The sequence below is a fragment of the Arachis ipaensis genome, chromosome B3, assembly GCF_059453495.1.
Source record: "Arachis ipaensis isolate K30076 ecotype BB chromosome B3, ASM5945349v1, whole genome shotgun sequence".
NCBI lineage: Eukaryota > Viridiplantae > Streptophyta > Magnoliopsida > Fabales > Fabaceae > Arachis > Arachis ipaensis.
In genome coordinates, this window is record NC_142438.1 from 33,715,378 (window position 1) to 33,736,904 (window position 21,527).

Genomic DNA, 21,527 nt, shown 5'->3' on the forward strand with positions numbered 1-21,527 from the left:
CAACAAAAAAGTGGCACACCGTTTTTTCTCATTTTTGTCATTAGCACATGATGATAGAATCAAATAGAGTGAGACTAAGATAATATATCCTTGAAAATCTAATCAACATTATTATAGAACATGCATATTGGAGTTACGACAATATAACCCTATAAATGGGAAATGTAGCTTCAAGATTTGCATTTTATCCTCCAACCCCACCAACGTATGAAGTGCTAGAGGAGAAGGATGGGATGAAGCTCATATTCTCGCCGCTTCCCAAAGAGAAGAATGTGGAAGTGCATCGTCTAGAGACGAAGAGTGGGAACAAGATCATTGCTATATTTTGGAAACACCCTTTTGCCAGGTTTACATTCCTATACTCGCATGGCAATGCCGCTGACTTGGGTCAGATGATCGACCTTTTCATGTACCTCAGAGCTCAACTTCGCGTCAATATTATGAGGTTCCTTTCTTATTCTTCTTCTTTTTCTTCTTCTATTCACATCCATATTTATAGCTTGATCTCAATATTGTTATTCTTTGTATTTGCAATTGGTTTTATTTTCTAGAGGGATGAATATATTATACCTATATATAACGTGATCGTTGAAGTGGGAAATTTCATTATATTATTGAATTAGTGGAGATAAAATGGACAACAAAATTTTAATAGATTCATATGTAAAAGAATGCTAAAACCCTTAATTGTTAAAATCAAGTTTCAGACTTATTAATTATTCTTTTATTTTATCGTTATAAATATTATGAATTTTAATTGGTAAATATGATAATTGTGTTTCTAGCATTATATATATATATATATATATATACACTATTTTAATACCTTATTATTAGGCCAATTATAGTGCCTTAACAGCAACGTCTTAATCTATATAATAACTTCATTATGATATAACACAATATTTGGTTTTAGTTCTTGGAATCTTGACGAATTATTAGTTGTTGAGAGTTAAAAGTACCTTGAATAATAATTAAACCAAACTATCATTATTTTTAATATTGATTTAAAAGAAACATATTAATTTTATATAGTATCCAAATCTAACGAAAAGGTAGTATTTTTAAAATGTTTTTAAAAAATAATGATAACGTACGTTTAGTTTGATTGAACTTCATCCCAATAATAAAATCAATTTTAGTTGTCTTTACCATTAATTTTATATCATCAATAAGTGTTTTTTTTTTTTTAATTTTACTCATTGATATATTATCATCATCTTTACTATCATCCCATCATTTTCCCTCTTTATCATCATCAACAACAACAACAACAACAACAACAACAACAACAACAACAACAACATCATCATCTTTATTATCATCACCATTCCTCTTCCGACTCCAGGATCCCACCTTCACTGTACCCTTATCTCCACCCCACTCCTTTTATTAATTTTTGACTTCGCATTTCGATAGACCATTCGTCTCGTGGCATTAGTGAATATGGTGTTGCTCATTCACCCATTACAAGAATGTTAAGTATTATCGATAGTCTTACGATTTATAGTCCAGGCGCGTAATAAATTTTATAGATGGTCGGGACAATGATAAAAGTGTGACAAGTCATAACCCTATTGATAAAATTTGATGATTTTTACCAATGCCTCGTGGCTGTTAGTAAAACTGTCGCTAAAATATAAAAAATTACTATTAAAATAGCTATACTGATGCGAGGGGCATCTATAAATAATAAAAATGACTATTTTTATCTTTTTCTTAGAAATAGCCTAATGATCAATTAAGGTTTTCTTTTTTCCTTACCTGTTGTATATATAATATAAACAAATAAATTCAATAAAAATATCAATTGTGAATAATGTCATAAAATAATGTTCACAGGTAGTCCTCGATGAGGAATTCGTTGTCATCGGCATCATCGTCAGTGTGGGTGGATCTTCGTTTTAGATCTTGCGTGTGTTACCATTACCGGTCATAAAGGGAGTTGGATGGGTTAGTTGTACACTGTTAGAAGAGCTGCTCTACATTGCGCGACTACATGAGCGTTTACAATTGGCTGACTATGCTTTTCAGGTCAGTCACCTTTGTATCGACTTAATGTGGTGCTCCCAATGGTAGCTAGCATGCCTTTAACTCCATGCACCACATCCTCATTGGTCTTGCTAACCCGTAGTAGTATGGTCCCCTAGCATCTTAGCATCATTAAATCGAGGCGCATTGCTGGTGTTGATGCACCCAATGCCATACCCCTCCCACATTTGCGACCACCAACTGTTTGTGTCCTTCTCATCCTCCAAAGTCAAAAGAGGTTTGGGCTTCTTGCAGCGATTTGGGTAGCATGCTCTTCTTCGACTTTTCTCATGTTTTTTCTCTGTCATAGATTTCATACATAGAATCAATAGATAGAAAATTATATATAAATAATGTCTAATAGGAAAAGAGAAAGTATAAGTAACAATATTTTTTCTGAACAACCTAAATAATAGGTTAAAAGAGAAAAATTAATTTTATAATAATTTTAAATTTTTTTTATTTTTGAATTATTTTTTTTTAAACGATGTGTCTGTTTGCACTGTCCTTCTGTTTTTGCTAACCGTCTGCCGTTCAGACCTCCACTGCTAGGCATCGACAGTGCGTTGTCGATCCGCCTACATAGATCTTTGTCGCCGTCAGAAGGAGAGCCGTCGCGAGGTGCCCGTCTATCCGTGAGTTGCGCACCTGGCCACGAGTGCCGTTGTATTGCATTACACGTGCATCCGCAACCGCTTTCTCGTAATCCTGTTCTACCATCGTTCTGCTGTATCGCGACCTCGGTGCCTGCAGTTACTGTCTCGTTACTTGTTTCTTATCAACTAAGTCGGATGTTCATTTTACTATGTATGCAGATGGTTCTTTTCTTTCTAAAGTGGATGTTTAGTTAGGTATACCATTGATATTTTACTTGATTTGCTTGATTATGCATGCACATGCTCTGCAGGTTTCTTTTGTGATGTGGTTTGGATTAGATTTAGTTAGTTTTTCCTGATTTCAAGTTGGGTTTAAGTTACGCCATTTAAACATGATACACGGGTGGTATTTTAGTCAACATGTTAGTTGTTTCTTATCAACTATGGCGGATGTTTATTTTACTATGTATGTGAATGGTTATTTATACTAAGATGTGGATGTCTATTTGGGTCATACCAATTGGTGAATAAAGCAAAGCGGTATGACGCAGCAGTGTGGAAGCAAGGCCAGAGGTGCAACGTTGAAGTAGCAATAGAACAAGGCCTCTAGCTCAGCAACAGTGTGACATCACTTTGTAGGCTTCAAAATGGGTAGAGCAACGGTGCATGAAGGATGGGGAGAAGACGCGACTGCGCGGTGGTAACATAGCGGCAGTGGTACAGCGTCCTAGCAACAGGAGAACTGCGATTCGTCTCGGCTGGTTAGCGACAGCGGACGAGGGCGGCGTTGGGAAGTTTCGTTTCTGGTGATAGGAGGTGGCAGTAAGGTGATGCGGTGAAAAAATAGGATTGACGTTAGGGCCTAGGGGTAGGTGAAAACAAGATTTAGGTTAATAAAAAAGGTAAAATGGGAAAGTGAAATTAGAAACACGATGGGGTAATTACATTGGATGTTATTTTCATATTTAGTAAGCTTGGAATATAGTCCATTATTTACGTTGTTCATAATTTCTGTTGTCTACCTAGCAGAATTGATAGATTCAGGTTGTGATGATTGTTTAGATCAACCATATTTACACCGTACCAATGAAAGTTGAGATATTAGTAAATCAATAATTTTATTATAGTTCGAAATAAGAAAACCAAACAGAAAAAAGAATCCAGAATTTGTTCAATGAAAAAAAGAGCTAATTTCATTTTCTATTATAATTTAGACTTAAACAATCTTTTTTCACTTCAAATACTCTGAATAATATAAAGAAGAATGCTAGGGAGCAGCAACTTTTGTGATTTGTAGCCATCAAATATCCATCAATGATGGTTTTAATAGTGTGAGATTAGTGTGAGATTTCATCCAATGGTTCACTTTTCTTTGTTGGTTATATGCTGGCCAGAATTTAACAAAGTTGCTGGCCCTCTAGACTTTTTCTAATATAAATTGTTAAAATTCGTGTAAATAATAAAGATGACAAGAAATTTAATTTTTAATTGTTAAATTGAATAAGATTAAATTTCATGAAAAATTTGTAGAGGTGGCATGAAAGTGTCTATTCTTATAATACCGTATAGTGGATGGCTGCTCCTTTTGTTCATATAGATACATCATTTTGAAGTTAAAGAATAATAGGGAAGTCTTTTTTATTTGTTTTCCTAAAATATACTACGTTTTGATTAAATTGCAGTTATGACTACTCAGGATATGGTGCTTCTACAGGTAAGGTAAGTATTATAAGATTTGATCTCTCTCAAATTTTCATTTTTATTTTTTTGTCACTTCATTGGATTATTTTTAAGAGTTTAATTTTTATAACCCTATGAAATGATAAAAAGACAAAAATAAAAATTTGAAAGAGATAACTTTTTATTACAAAGCTATTTTATAGTGATATCTAATTAATTAAATAAATTTTATGAACACCACAAAATGAACCACTATTGGTTGCTCGATATATACATAAGAAATCGACTTACAATATTAAAAAGTACAAATTAGATTTACATTTGTCATAAATTTCATAAATAATAAAATCAAATCAGATATGCAATTATAATCAAATTTTAAGACCATATATAGTCAATCAAATTTACATTTATAATAAATAAAATTTATGATTATGATGAGAATGGATATGTATATTATATACATACATTATATGAATATATACATATTGAAATACAAAATACATATTAAAAATAAATTAAACAATATATATATTTATACAAAAATATTTAATAGTTAATTTTTTATCCGCATAATATTTTTTTAATGTATTTTCATATTTTGTGATTGAATTTTGTATTCACAAAATATTTTTATATCTAATTAAATGTTGTCGTATAGGTAAAAGAAGCTAACTTTCAAATTTTCTATCATCCGAGTTCTTTATCTTTTACCAAACTTTTATATTGGCCTATCTAATTGGACAATCTTTGCATGAACACCTCTCTAACTATAATAGCCAACCGAGTTGAACACATACTATGACGTAGAAGCAGTGTATGATTGTTTGAAGAGTCAATATGGGATTAAGGAAGAAGAACTAATTTTGTATGGTCAATCAGTTGGAAGTGGCCCCACAGTACACTTGGCTTCTAAGTTAGTAAACTTGAGAGCTGTTGTTATCCACAGTGGCATCCTCTCAGGGATAAGGGTCTTATACCCTATCAAGATGACATTTTGGTTTGACATATTCAAAGTATGATTTTCTAATTATTCCTCGATTTTGATTCTAAAATTTGTTGAAATTTTGTTCTTCTTTTATGTTAACAAAACCTTTTTTTTTTGTTTCAGAATATAGACAAAATAAAGCATGTCAACAGCCCAGTGTTAATTCTGCATGTATATATACCTACATCTTTTCATATCATCTATATTTTTTTACTTTAATTCTGTTTTATTTTTCTTTTAGTATCTATCTGTTTTATATATACCTATATATATGCTAAAAGTCAACCACTAATTAGCCATTGCATATAAAAATACGTATTTAGCATCTCACAAATTTTTTTTATTATATTATTTACACAAATTTAATTATTCATTTATAGCAAGTTTGATTATATACTATGGCTTGTTTGATTATTTTGATGGTTGATTATTTAGTTAAAAAATATATAAATTAATATATATAAATATTAATCATATTATGTGTATATTAAAAATCAACTACTAAATCAATTATTGATACAAAATATATGTTAAAATATAAAATACATATTAAAAATAAGTTTAACCACATATAAATATATGTTGGCTGATTTTTGGTGTGAACATTAACATCTTTGTTTAAATATACACAAATATATAGTAGTTGACAATTTGGTGGTTGACTTTTAGTATATATAGAACATTTTTTTATAGTTTTTAATGTGATATTTGTTAGAGATATTTTTTATAATTCCTATTTGTCAATGAGATATTTCATTTTGCGGTTTGGCTGAATGAAAAGCATGGAAACTAAGATTTATTAAAATTTTGAATTGATTATTTTTTAAAATTTAAATTTATATTCATTGCTAAAAAATAGAAAAAAGTGTGTTTATATAAAAAAGTTATATAGTATTTGTCGATTTAAGCATGATATTTTTTGTTAGTTTGTGTGTCACATATAGTTATTATTTGAATAAATATTCTGTTTATTTTATTCATTGCTTGTGAGATATATAAACCCCTTTCGATAAAAAAAATTAAAAAAAATTATATTCAGTCCCTGAAAACGTTATGAATCATTTTGTAATTTTATTTTATACGGGGTTGCAGTACAAAACAAATAAAAATCGATTGGATATTTGTTCTCGTTATTTTCAAGTTATATAATTTCATCTGTTTGAAACAAAAGAATCTTCGCATCTTGTCCGTAAAGTTAAAACTGGAGTTAATCTTTATCTTCTTATGTTTGGAGGAAAAACTAAAATGACAAACTAAACATTGGATAGATACAACTTAAACAACATTTCTTAAGAGTATTTCTCAAACTTTGTTTTCTAAAATGATGTTGTACATAATCTATGATTCAAATTCAAATTTAAAATCTATACTTTGTAACATATAATGAGCTAGTTCATAGGGGTTTGATACTCTAGTTGTTAAAATCTATTCTTAATTGACAGAAAACATAAAAGTGAGGGTGAGAAAGAAGCTAAACGAGCAGAGTTTCATTGAGTTTCAAAAATGAGTTCCAACTTTAGAGTGATGAATCTTAGTGTTCTTGTGATACAATCTACCTTTAAATACTACTTTACACTGAGATCAAGTCTAACTACTTACACAAGTGTCTGACTAACAAATTCTTCTCTCTAACGTCTAACTAACTTGACATACCAACTAGCAGCTAGCTTCCACTCCTTGGCAGCTAAGTTATCCATCAACATTCCTCTTTAAGCTTGGCATCTAGAAATCTACCATACCAAGCTTGGAGTGTAATTGAGAGAACAATCTAGGATCAAGTGACTTTGTGAGGACATCAACCACCTGATTAGAAGGAGCTTTACCTTCCACTATATGACAATTAATGTCTATATCACTACAAGAAATACCCTGCTTACCAATGTCTATACATAAATATGGAGTGTTGTCTGATTGTCATAGTATAGTGTGATAGGTTGTTCCCTCATTATTTTGCTCCACATGTGGTTGAAACAGTTTGTCAACTATTTAACAGTTTAGCAATTACTGGTGGGATCTTTCTTTGGATTTGGAAAAATTTTAAAGAGAATGATACATGAACAGCTACTCTTGTGTCCAGAATCCACTTATTAGAAAAATTTGAGTGTATATAAGTGGAAAGGATTTGGAGTACACATGATGGATGAGTAGGAAACTATGCATGATGGTGGAAAAATGCAACCAAGGCCTTCTTTTGATCTTCTGAAAACAGGTTCTCAAAATCTTGACTTCCCTTTTGCTGAATTAAAATCTTGTTGCAACTAACATTGTTCTCAGCAACCTCAAAGCTATTTATGCTTGCTGTTTTTTGGGCTCTTTCCATATCATGTGTGAACCCATGTTTATGGGAACATGAGTCAGTGAGGTGTCTATTTTTGCTGTAGTGAGCACAAATCTTTGGAGAATTTTGTCCCCTATATCTACCAAATATTCCACGACCTATGCCTCTTCCTTTATTCCCAAAGTTCGAACTCCCAACTGCTCTATCTCTATAGCCAATTCTTGAATTATTTACTACTGCATTGATTAAAACCTTTGAGTTCAGCCCTCCTACTTGGCTCGACTGTCTTTCTTGTTGCAGAAGCAATGAATATGCTGCTACCACTTCAGGAAGAGGTTTTATTAACATTATTTGGTAATTTGGGATTTTACTGTGAAATATTGATCATTGAGTCCCCTTAGAAAGTATACGACGTTTTTTGCTTCTGTATTCTCTAACAACTCCAAGTCCGCAAGAACATTGGACAAAGCAATCACATGCTGGGATCAGTCTAAACTCTTCAATTTCTTCCCGAACTCATTTAAGTTTTACAAAATAAGATGTAATTGACATCTCTCTTTGTCTCGAGAATATTTCTTCCTACAATTCAGTAACTCTAAATACATCTTCTTCAAAATATCTTTGCCCCATCTCCTCCCACTAATCACATGCATTATCATACAACAGCACATTTCATAAGATTTCTTGATTTAGTGAGGCATGTAGCCGAGAAATCACAAGGGTGTTGCATCTATCCCAAGCACTGAATGTGATATAATTCTCGTCTAGTTTCGGTAATGAAGCATAGATAAATTTGAGCTTGTTTTTTAACTTGATGGAAATGCAAGCAGATCTTGCCCTTAGAGTGATAGTTATGAGTTGACAAAGCAATTGTTGTTAACATTGTTCCTGGATTCTCGTTAGGGTGCAAGAAATAGTAATTGAAAGATCTTGGTACAAATTTTGGTTTGCTTTTGGGAGAGCTTCAAATGATGAAATTTGTGAATTCATCTTTGTGAATTTTTGGAGCATGCCATGGAGAACTCTTGGTTCATCGTTCTTTTCTTTGTAACAAAATTGGGCTTAAACCACAAGAATTAGAACTCACAAAACTCGAATTAATCATTTCTTATATAAGGTACTCATAGATCTCTGCAAATACATGCTCATCATACCATGTTAAAATATGTTCTTAGTTGACACAGAATATGAGAGTGGGGGCGAGAGAATAGCTACAGGGGGTAGAGTTTTATTGAGTTTCAAAAATGAGTTTCAAGTTCAGAGTGATGAATCTTAGTTTTTTGTGATACATTCTACCATTAAATACTACTTTACAATGAGCTCAAATTTAACTAACTTTTTACACACATTTATCTGACTAACTAATTCTTCTCTCTAACGTCTAACTAACTTAACATGCCAGTTGGCAACTAGCTTCCTCTCTCTGCTAGATGAGTTATCCACTAATCGCAGTAACATCAATGTGGATTCCTATTCATTTTTAATGGTTATATTTGGTATACAAATTGATATTTCTATTATTTTGCAACTTTGAGTCAATTTTAGCATAGGAATAAAATGTGTCATTTTTCCAAAAGATTTGCCCATTAAGCTTTTTCTATATTAATTTTGATTTTGTAATATCTCAATTATTCTAATAGAGTATATGTTTTACAAATATTTAGTTCCTTTTCTAAGCAGTAACGGAGGAAAGTCCAAATAATTAATAGAGTTGTAACTATAATGGGAATTATGGTTTTGTTTTCTTACTGTAATATCCATAGTTAGAATGCAACAATATAAGTGATGCTTAGATTTAGAAGACTACAAGTGTATACCTATATTTTATTACCCAAATATAAAAAATAAAAAATATCTATTTCAAATATTAGGAATATAGTATAAGTAGCACAATCAAAATATTATTGTGAATTTGGTTTTTTTTTTTTTTTTTTTTTTTTTTTTTTTTTTTTTTTTGCAACTGTTTGTGAATTGATGATGACCCCATACAAATACTTTACGACACACATGGATATTTGTCAATGTGGGATATTTCAATCTTTGATAAAGTTGTTTAAAGTCATGTTACTAATGGTAGTTTTGTTTGTGTGCTTATGTATTCTACGTAGGGAACTAGTGATGAAGTCGTTGATTGCACCCATGGAAAGCAATTATGGGAAAATTGTAAGGAAAAATATGAACCTTTGTGGGTTAAGGGTGGGGGACATTGTGACCTTGAAGCTTATCCCGAATACCTCAAGCACATGCGCAAGTTTCTAAATGCCATGGAGAAGCCCACTACCAAAGGAGAGACAAACGAACAAGTTACCCAAAATCCTATTGATAATGAATCTAAACGAAACAAATGTTTAGGATTTGGTTAAAGTTAGCTTGGTTTCTGTGATTTGGATGTGTGAAATGTATGTGAACCAGGTTTAAAAGAAAGTTAGATCCAATGTAGGATTTTTCTTCTTTAGAAAAGGTATAAAACTCTCACTTTTGTATATAATATGTAACTTTAATATACTTTCTAGTATACACTACTATAGAACTATCTTCATGTATGGGTAAGTATTAATATGAAGAATTTACTTTATCTATTATTTTGCCTTCTTATTTTTCTTTCATCAATTCTTTTTTTAATGGTGAATTAAGAAGAAGAACTTCGTTGATTTGTTTTTCATTAAACTAACTTCCATCAAGTTGTTACTTTTAAACAAGGATTAATTACCAATTTGATATTCAAATGATTCAGTCCTTGACAAAATGGTCCCTGAAAAATGTTATCGACAAAACAACCCCTGAATGATTTGAAAATACGACAAAAAGAATTCATAAATATTATATTTTTTGTAAGTAACAAAAAAATCACATTTAGCAAATGGTTTATCCATTAAATCTAAATTTCTATGATAACATTTGAATAAATATTTAGAAGGTGCACAAAAAAAATTGGAAACAAAATTTGATCTCTAGATTTTTCTTTTTATTTTTCAAAAAATGTGGTCATTTATAATAACTTTTTTTTAAAAAAATTTCACTTGACAAAAAATTATCAAATTTTAAGAATGAAAAGATCCTATTTTTCTAATCATGGTTGTAAAAATTTATATCAAAATTTGATCTCTAAAATTATTTTTTAGAATATATATTTAATATCTAGTTCTTTTTGTCGCCTTTTTGAATTTTTCGAGAGCTTATTTGTTGTTGGCATCTTTCGGGATTTGTTTTATTAGCGATGCAAACTTTTGGGTACCATTTTAGTAGTTTACTCTTCAAACAACTATGTAACTTTCTTTTTACTTTATTACTTAATTCAATATTTATTAAACTAATAAAATAAAAAATATCACACATGAGACCGCTAAGTGGAGTGCCCATCTAGGGTTTTCTAGTGCTTTGCTAGGGCTTTCACTGGTGTTTGATTTGGAGTTACATTTCTTTGAAGAAAAAAAAACATAATTTGGTCATTCTGAACTTTCTTTTTTGTGTGCTTCTATCAACTTCTTTATTTCATTTCAACGGATCTAATTCATTGACTATGATCCAGAAGAGGGTGGTGAGGCTAATAGAACAGGGAGAACTGATCAAGATTTGGAAGAATTGGTGCAGTACAAGAATTTACCAAAATAGCGATAGATTTAGCGACTGATTTAGTGATTGATTTTGGTGGTCGCCATATCCTTGGATGCTAAATTAAAAAATAGCGACTGACTTCGATCGATGACTGTTAGCGATCGATTTTCAACCAAGGCCACCAAACTAGAACCAAGCAATATCGGTCACTAACAAAATCAGTTGTTGATTGGCTGATGCATGAGCATCTTTAGTAATTTTCCTTGGCATTTCTTAAAGAGAATTGATAACTTTTGCTTAATAATTATATGCTTTTGTGCCTTATTCAATTGGTACTTTGAGTTATTTGATTTCTTGATATTTGCAGGAGAATAATAGAAAAAGAGAAGCAAAGCATAAGCAAAGAAAATTATGAAGGAAAAGCACTTCCTAAGAGGACGAAAAGTGGGCGTGCAACATGCCAAAGGAAGGCGTGCAACACACCCTCATACCTAAAATAGAGAAGGTGGCATGCAACACGCCAATACAAGGGTGTGGCGTGCTGGACCAACTTTCCAGAGACTCCCAAAATCAAGGTGGTGCGCGGAATTACACTTCGCACAACTGAACCAACAACTGCACTGGGTCATCCAAGTAATACCTGAGTGAGTCAGGGTCGATCCCACGAGGATTGCGATTTGAAGCAAGCTATGGTTATCTTGTAGATCTTAGTCAGGCGGATAGAAAAGTTGGTTGGTTGTTTAAAGCGCATAAAAGGAAAATAAAGAAAACGTTACTCGATTGATGGTGAATGCAATGATAAGAAGATGGTTAAGGCTTGGAGATGCTTTGTTCTTCTGGATCAATTTGGTTTCACTGTCTCCTCCAACTGTGAATAATTTCTTCTATGGCAGGCTGTATGTGATCAACGCCTTTCTTGAGAGGTCGCCAATTCTCCTCCAGAGCTGAACCCCAGGGTTAGTGCGGATCCAGTTTGATTGAGGGTGAAGCTCCTGCAGTTCATTCCCCTTAGTGATCCTACTCAAAATGCCACAGACAAGGTCGAATCTTCTGGATCAGAGAATGCTGCGCCTTTGGTTCTAGCCTCTACCACAAAGACTCTAATCTCCCCATACCTCGGCTGAACTGGTGTCTCGAGAAGTCCCCAACGAAGTCGTGGATTAGCTGTCTAAGAGATGTATAATCAATCTAGTGGTTCATCATTGTCCGATGAAAGACTCACTCTGAACCCATGTAGAATGAGATAACCTTGTGCCAGTTCAACGCTTTCATAAGGATGAAGAACGAAGATACATCTTAGAATAGAGAATCAAACACGAATTGAAGTAGAACAATAATACTTTATTAATCCATAAAACTCAGTAGAGCTCCTCCCCTCAACCTAGGAGGTTTAGAGACTCATACTGATACAAAATACAATGTGAAATACGAAAATATGCTAGAAGTGTTCGGAGAAATTAGTTCCTCCCTAAAAGTATAAAAGTTCTCAAATAAATACTAGACTAATGACTAAGGATTACATAAGAAGGGAAAAACAGTCTTTTAGTGTAAAAATCCACTTCCGGGGCCCACTTGGTGAGTGTTTGGGCTGAGTCTTGAGTGTCTCCACAAGCTAGGGTGGCTCCTTGGTGTTGAACGCCTGCTTGGGGGGGTTCTTTTTGGGCGTTGGAATGCTGGCTACTCCTTTGTGGGCGTTGGATGCCTGAACTGGGGCAGATAGCTGGCGTTGAACGCCAGTTTTGGGCCTTCAATTCTGAAGCAAAGTATGAACTATTATACATTGCTGGAAAGCTCTGTATGTTAGCTTCCCATAGCCATTGAGAACGCTCCATTTAGACTTCTGTAGCTCCAGAAAATCTCCTTCGAGTGTAAGGAGGTCAGATCCTGACAACATCTGCAGTGCTTTCTCTGCCTCTGAATCAGACTTTTGCTCCAGCTCCTCAATTTCAGCCAAAAATACCTGAAATTGCATAAAAGCACACAAACTCAAAGTAGAATCCAAAAATGTGAATTTTACACTAAAACCTATGAAAACTTAATAAAACTTAAATAAAACATACTAAAAACTATATGAAAATGATACCAAAAAGCGTATAAAATATCCGCTCATCACAATACCAAACTTAAACTATTGCTTGTCCCAAAGCAACTAAAAACAAAGTAGGATAAAAAGAAGAATAAGATACAATAAATCTCATAATTTTCAATAAAGCTCAGTGTCAATTAGATGAGCGGAACTTAGTAGCTTTTTGCTTCTGAATAGTTTTGGCATCTCACTATCCATTGAAACTCAGAAGTGTTGGCATCCTTAGGAACTTAGAATCCAGATGATATTATTGACTCTCCTAGTTCAGTTCTTTTTTATTCTTGAACAAAGCTTTTTAGAGTCTTGGCCGTGGCCCTAAGCACTTTGTTTTTCAGTATTACCACCGGATACATAAATGCAACAGACACTTAACTGGGTGAACCCTTTCGGATTGTGATTCAGCTTTGCTAGAATCCCTAGATAGAGGTGTCTAGATTTATTAAGCACACTCTTTTTTGCTTTGGATCAAGACTTTAACTGCTCAGTCTCAAGCTTTTTACTTGACACCTTCACACCACAAGCATATAGTTAGGACACTTTCCATTTGGAGTGCTTAGGCCAAGATTTTATTCTTTTTAGGCCCTTCTAACCATTGATGCTCAAAGCCTTGGATCCTTTTACCCTTGTCTTTTGGTTTAAAGGGTTATTGGCTTTTTGCTCTTGCCTTTTAGTTTAAAGAGCTATTGGCTTTTATTTCATTTTCAGCTTACTTTTTTTTTCTTCGTATAAGCATATATATATTTTTTCTTTTATTGCTTTTTTGCTGCTTTTTCTTGCTTCAAGAATCAATTTTTTTGAATTTTTTAGATTACCAATAATACTTCTCCTTTTTCATCATTCTTTTAAGAGCCAACATTCTTAATTCCAATTTTAAATATGCACTGTTCATTCATACATTCAGAAAACTAAAGCAATGCCACCACATCAAGATAATTGAACTATTTTTAAGATAAACTCGAAATTCATGCAACTTAATCTCTCTATCAAATAAAATTTTCTTTTAAGTAGGTGAGAGATATATGGAACATTTTATAACTTTAAGACATAGATAGAAATGATCATGCAATAAGAACAAGAGAACAGATAATAAAATATAACAGAAAACAGAAAAATAACATAAGAAAAGGGGATTAAGAGAACGAATCCACCTTAGTGATGGCGGCTACTACTCCTCCTTGAGGATCCAATGTAGTGCTTGATCTCTTTAATGTCACGCCCTTGTCTCTGTTGTTCTTTCCTTATAGCTCTTTGATCTTCTTTTACTTTATTGAGGATGGTAGAATGCTCCTGATGCTTTAACCTCAATTGCTCCATATTAGTGTTTAATTCTCCAAAAGAGAATTATGCAATTGGTCCCAATAGCCTTGAGGAGGAAATTGCATCCCTTGAGGTATCCCAGGAATTTCTTGCTGAGGCGGTTGCACAGGCTCATGTGCATGCTCTCTAGTTTGCTCCATCCTCTTCTTAGTAATGGCTTGTCCTCCTCAATGAAGATGTCTCCCTCTATGATAATTCTGGCTGAATTGCATAGGTGACATATGAGGTGAGGGAATGCCAACCTTGTATAATTCTTGAGGTATCACCTCATGTAATTCCATCTCACTCCCAATCATGATGCAATGGATCATGATGGCTCAGTCTATGGTCACTTTTGACCGATCGCTAGTAGCGATGATAGAGCATTGATGCGCGGAAAACTTGTCTGATAACAAATTTCCTTCGGCAAGTGTACCGAATTTGTCGTCAAGTAATAACTCACAAAAGAGTGAGGTCGAATCCCACAGAGATTAACAGATTAAGCAATCAATAGTTGATTGATTATCCTAGTTAGACGATTCAGATTTGGATGATGAGTAAAAAGGGAATGTAAATTGCATGAATGTAAAGAAAGCAATAAAGTGCAGAAAAGTAAAATGGCAAGAAAAGTAAATGTAAGAACTAAAAAATAAAATGAACATTGGGATCAAGAGATATTGCAATCCTCCGGATCAAGTTCATTCTCATCTCTTCCTCAATCAATGCATTCATTGATCTCCTTGGCAATCTTAATTGATCGAATTCCAATTTCTTGGAATTCAATCTCTCAAATCTTGATCAATAGCCAATTCCTTGGTCAATTGCTCATGAGAAGAGATGAAGTATGATCACTGATTATACCACATGCATTTCCCAAATCAAGTGTTGGTAGGATTATAGTCACATATCCTTCCAAACCCAATTTGGTCCAGCATGAGAAAGTATTTCTAGCATGATCTCTTCATTCCTCTTTCAAGGTTCAGAAGAGATCCAAGTATGAATAGCTTCTTTTCCAAGATAACTACCCAATTGGATGAAGATCGAAAGCTTTCAAGCAAAATCAAGAGAAAAGATAGAAGAAGAAGAAGAATAAGAACTACACTTAATCTATTGAATCACAATAGAGCTCTCTAACCCAATGAAAAGAGTTAGTTGATCATTGCTCGACCAAAATAGAAAAGAAAGAAAGTGCAGAAAAATAAAGATGAAAATTGAAACTAAAATTGAAACTTCAAAGTTCATAAATGAAAAATACAAACTAGAATTAAACTACTACTAAGGAAAGAAAAAGAAGAGAAAAGGAAGAAGAGTGTAGGAGGGGAGGGGTCCGAAGACCCACTCCCCTTGGAGTGTGCCAATTCACAGAAGTTCGAATTGGTCTTCACTCTCTCCCCCTTCCTTCAATTTCCAGAATGCTTTCAATGTAAAAACTAAGGCCTTTATATAGGCTCTCCTAAATTACAAAATAAAATTAAAAGCAAATTATAATTAAATGAAAATTCCTATTCTAGATGCTTCTTGTGGTCTTGATTGGTTGATAATTGTGGGCTTGCTTGCTTAAGCTTTGAAGTAGACTTGAGGGAGAAGTGAGTCAAGTTGAGGTCCAGGTGCTAAAGTTAGTGCTAAAGTTAGCCACACTAACGCTACAAGTGTGGCGTTAGTGCTAAAGTTATTGTGGCTAACGTTGCACTTGCTGCCCAGTTGGTGTTTTTGGGGCTTAAAAGATGCCTCTTGTTTGTGCTCCAATTTCATGCCCACTATAGAGTATTATATATCGTTGGAAAGCTCTAAATGTCAGCTTTCTAATGCAACTAGAATCACCTCAATTAGATCTCTATAACTCAAGTTATGCTCCTTTGAAGTGGACATGGTCGCTGGCATAGTCGCTAGCATTAATGGAAAACGTGAGTCCCGATAACGCTAGCGACCAGGGGCTTAATATTTCCAGGTTCTGGAGCTCAAAATCAATGTCCACCCCATACTATTATATATTTTTGGAAAGATCTGGATGTCTACTTTCCAACGCCTTTGGAAGCGCATCATTTGGAGCTCTACAACTCGAGTTACACTTCTTGGAAGGTGAAGAGGTCAGTTGGCCTTAATACAGGTTGATACCATGTTCATCATTGCATTTTCGGGGCAGGTTTTCTCCCTCAAATTTAGTGTCAACCATGTAGTGCCATATATTCTTGGAAAGCTCTAGAATCCTATTTTCCAATGCTACTGGAATCACCTCATTTAGAGCTTTGTGGCTCAAGTTATGCGTGTTTGAAGAATGCATGGTTAGGCTGCCAGGTGGGACTTTTGCCCACGTTAACTACCACGTTAACTTAGTTAACGTGGAAGTTAACGTGGGTCTTTTTGCTTCGCCAATGTTAGTGGAACTCACCTTTTCCACTAACGTTGGCGTTCCCCTTTCCTTCCACGTTAGTTCCCACGTTAATCTCACTAATGTGGGTCTTCTAGCCTTCGCAAACGTTAGTGGCACTCTCTTTTTCCACTAACGTTGGCATATACCCCTTTTGCAAGCGTTATTGGGGCTCACCTTCCCCATTAACGTTGCTTGGTGCCTTTTGTCCCTACGTTAGAGTTCACGTTAGTGTAGCTAACGTGACTCTTAACGTGGGCCTTCCTTGCTATCGTTCCATGCTCTCCTTCTTCAAAGTTAATGCCACTAACTTTTCTCCCTAATGTTGGGGCTTTCCTTCCTTCCACGTTAGTGCCCACGTTAGTGTAACTAACGTAGCCACTAACGTGGCTCTTCTCTTCTTTTTTTGGCCTGAAATCAATCAAACAAAGTGCATCAAAGTCTTTCTCTTAATCATGGGATCATGCATCATCCAATTTATCATATAATTCATGCAAAATTCTCATGAAATCATGTAAAGTGCACAATGTATGCTTGAATCAAGATGTAAGTGAATATCTACCCAAAACTCGCTTATTTTCTAAGAAAATGCATGAAACTACCTTAAAAACAGTAAAGAAAAGGTCAGTGAAACTGGCCAAAATGCCCTGGCATCAAGCGTTGGATGAATTCCAACCATCCTCTAGCTAAGGATTTGAGGTCAAGCCTTCTTAGTTGAATGGGCTTGCCTTGGGAATCCCTTTTCCATTGTGCTCCTTCCACACAGATGTCTGAGAGCACTTGATCCAGTCTTTGATCAAAGTTGACTTTTCTAGTGTAAGGATGTAGGTCTCCTTGCATCAAAGGCAAGTTGAACGCCAACCTCACACTTTCCGGACTAAAGTCCAAGATTCTCCCTCAGACCATGGTGCTCCAATTCTTGGGATTTGGATTCACACTAATGTCATGATTTTTTGTGACCCATGCATTAGCATAGAACTCTTGCACCATTAAGATCCCAACCTTTTGGATGGGATTGGTTAGGACTTCCCAACCTCTTCTCTGAATCTTTCTTTGGATTTCCGGATACTCGTTCTTCTTAAGCCTAAAAGGGATCTCAAGGATCACCTTCTTCTCTGCCACTACTTCATAGAAGTGGTCCCAGTGGGCTTTGGTGATGAATCTCCCCATCTCCCAAGATTTGGAGGTGGCGGCTATGGCCTTTTCTTTCCTCTTTCTAGAGGGTTCTCCAACCTTGGGTCCCATAAGTGGTAATGGAAAGTAAAAAGTAATGCTTTTCCCACACCAAACTTAAAACCTTTGCTCATCCTCGAGCAAAAATAAATAAAAGAGAAGAATGGAGTAAAAGAAGAAGAAAATAGATGGAGATAGAGGGAGAGAAGGAATTCGGCCAAGGGGGCTTTAGAGTGTATGAAGTGTGAGTATGAAGGGTTAGTAAGAGGGGGTATTTATAGAAGTGGGCTAGGTTAGGGTTCAGTCATGGGTGGGGTAATTGGGAGGAAAATTTTATTTTGAAGTGGGTGGGGGTTGGTTAGAGTTATGATGGTTTTGAAAAAGTGATATGGATGTGATTGGGCTAGGGTTTATAGGAAAGAGTGTATGGGGAAGTGTGAAAAAGAAGAGTGAATAAGTGGGGTAGGTAAAGATGCTGTGGGACCCACTGGTCCTGAAAGGCTAGGGAATTCAGATTCCCTGCCCTTCTTCATGGGCGTTGAACGCCCAGCACTATGCTATTGGCTGGTGTTCAACGCCAGCAAGTCTACCAATTTAGGCGTTGAACGCCCAACCAGTGCTCCCAGGCTGGCGTTCAACGCCAGCAAGACACTCTATCCAGAGTGGTCTGTTTTCATTGCTGAACCTTTCTGTCTCTGTTCTAATTGCTTCACATGATCATGAACCTAAAGAAATAACTAAAGAAAAACAAAGTTAAAAAATTAGAGGAAATAACTAAATAGGGTTGGGTTGCCTCCCAACAAGCGCTTCTTTAACGTCACTAGCTTGACGGTTAGCTCCTTACGGAGAATCATATGAGCTCAGAATTTCACCTCTTACAATGAACTTTCTTCCTGTCTTCTCATGAATGAGCTCCACATGCTCTAGAGACAGGACACGACTCACTGTATGTGGTATGACTGATTTTTTGGTGAAGACAACTCTCATGCCAGGTGAGAGGCCTTCAGTGGGGACTTTCTTGTCCGTCCAGCCTTTAGGTACTTTCTTTTTAGTACCTTTGCTCACAGTGCTTGTTGATGGCTGCCCAACTCTAAACTTAGAATTGATGTTTGGGGGATCAGTAAAGCTTTGCACTGAAAGAGAAGGTTGGAACACTAAGTATTGCACAGTTATCTCTCTTTTTTCAGAGGGAGAGTTGGGGTGAGGCATCTTGAATAAGATGTGATCCTCCCCTAGTTGTAAAATCAGTTCTCCCTTAGCTACATCAATGATAGCATTGGCAGTGGCTAGGAAAGGTCTTCCAAGGATGATGGATTCATCCTCATCTTCCCCAGTATCTAGGATTATAAAATTTACAAGGATGTAAAGGTCTTCAACCTTTACCAACACATCCTCTACTAAGCCATATGCTTTCTTCATTGATTTGTCTGCCATCTCCAGTGAGATATTTGCAGCCTGTACCTCAAAGATTCCCAAATTCTCCATCACGGAGAGTGGCATGAGATTTATACTTGACCCTAGGTCACACAGAGCCTTCTCAAAGGTCAGGGTGCCTATGGTGCAAGGAATTAGGAAGCGTCCGGGATCCGGAAGCTTCTGAGGTAGCTTCTGCTGAACCAAAGCATTGAGTTCTTTGGTAAGCACTGGAGGTTCTTTCTCTAAAGATTTTGTGCCAAATAGCTTGGCATTAAGCTTCATGAGAGCTCTTAGGTACCGAGCAACTTGCTCTTCCCTAGTGTTTTCATCCTCATCAGAGGATGAGTATTCATCAGAACTCATGCACTGCAAGAGTGCATGCAAGGGAATCTCTATAGTCTCTACATGAGCCTTGGCTTCCTTTAATTCTTGGATAGGAATTTCTTCAGTGGGTGCTAAACACTCAGTAGGTAAGCCATTACTGGCGTTAAATGCCAGTTCTGGTGGTTGTTTAGGCATTGAACGCCCATCATGCATCCCTTCACTGGCGTTCAACGCCAGTTCCTTTGCCAAGTTGGGCGTTGAACGCGCAATAAGACCTTCCTTACTGGCATTCAACGTTAGATTCCCTGCCAGTTTGGGCGTTGAACGCCCAGTGAGGGATTTCTCACTGGCATTCAATGCCAGCTTTGATGCCCGTTTGGGCGTTGAACGCCCAGTGAGGTATTCCTCACTAGCGTTCAACGCCATCTGAGTTTCTCTAGATTTGGCCTCATCCTCAGTGGTGATGGCCTTGCACTCTTCTCTTGGGTTTACTTCAGTGTTACTAGGAAGAGTATCAGGAGGAGTCTCAGGGATTCTCTTGCTCAGTTGACTAACTTGTACCTCCAAATTTCTAATGGAGGACCTTGTTTCAGTTATGAAACTATGAGTGGTCTTAGAGAGGTTGGAGACTATAGTTACTAAGTCAGAAAGGCTCTGCTTAGGAGTCTCTATATTCCCTTGAGAAGATGGGAATGGTGGCCTGTTGTTGAACCTATTCTGGGTTCTTCCACCTTGATTATTATTGAAGCCTTGCTGAGGCTTCTATTGATCCTTCCATGAAAGGTTAGGATAGTTCCTCTATGAGGGATTGTAGGTGTTTTCATAGGATTTTCCCATGTAATTCACCTCTTCCATGGTGGGTTGGTCAGGATCATAAGCTTCTACTTCAGATGAAGCTTCTTGAGTGCTGTCAGCTGCAGCTTGCATTCCAGTCAAATGCTGAGAGATCATATTGACCTGCTGGGTCAAGATCTTGTTCTGAGCCAATATGGCATTCAGAGTGTCAACTTCAAGAACTCCTTTCTTTTGAGTTGCCCCATTATTCACAGGATTTCTCTCAGAAGTGTACATGAATTGGTTGTTTGTAACCATCTCAATGAGTTTTCTTGCTTCTGCAAGCGTTTTTTTCAAGTGGGATGATCCACCTGCAGAGCTGTCCAATGATATTTTGGACATCTCAGAGAGACCATCATAGAAGATACCTAGGATAGACTATTCTGAAAGCATGTTAGAATGACATCTCCTGATCAGTTGCTTGTATCTTTTCCAAGCTTCATAGAGGGATTCACTTTCTCTTTGTCTGAAGTTTTGAACTTCCACTCTGATTTTGCTCATCTTTTGAGAAGGAAAGAACTTGGCTAAAAAAGCATTGACCAACTTTTTCCAAGAGTCTAAGCTTTCTTTAGATTGAGAATCCAACCATATTTTAGCTTTATCTCTAACAACAAAGGGAAAGAGCATAGGTCTGCAGACCTCAGGATCCACTCCATTGGTCTTGACAATGTCACAGATTTGCAAGAATTCTGATAGGAATTGGTGTGGATCTTCCAGTGGAAGAGAGAGTAATTGAGGCTTAAGCTCAAAGTTGTTAGCTCTAATGAAAGGTATGGAGATACTTCTTCCATAGAAATCAGAGGTTGGTATGGTGTAGTCACTAAGAACCTTTCTTGCATCTCCTCCATTTTTAGCATTGTTTGCCATGTCTTCAGCTTCTTGTTCGAAATTTTCTGAGAGGT

At 35.6% G+C, this 21,527-nt stretch overlaps 1 protein-coding gene across 1 annotated transcript; it reads left to right on the top strand.

Annotated features, from left to right (window-relative positions):
* The first annotated feature begins 155 nt into the window (after nt 1-155).
* On the top strand, nt 156-10,155 carry LOC107634355 (uncharacterized). Its single transcript, XM_016337876.3, has 5 exons — nt 156-445; nt 4,310-4,346; nt 5,087-5,323; nt 5,419-5,466; nt 9,682-10,155. The coding sequence occupies exons 1-5, from the start codon at nt 156-158 to the stop codon at nt 9,934-9,936; spliced, it is 867 nt and encodes a 288-aa protein (XP_016193362.1). The 3' UTR covers nt 9,937-10,155.
* The last annotated feature ends 11,372 nt before the right edge of the window (nt 10,156-21,527 follow it).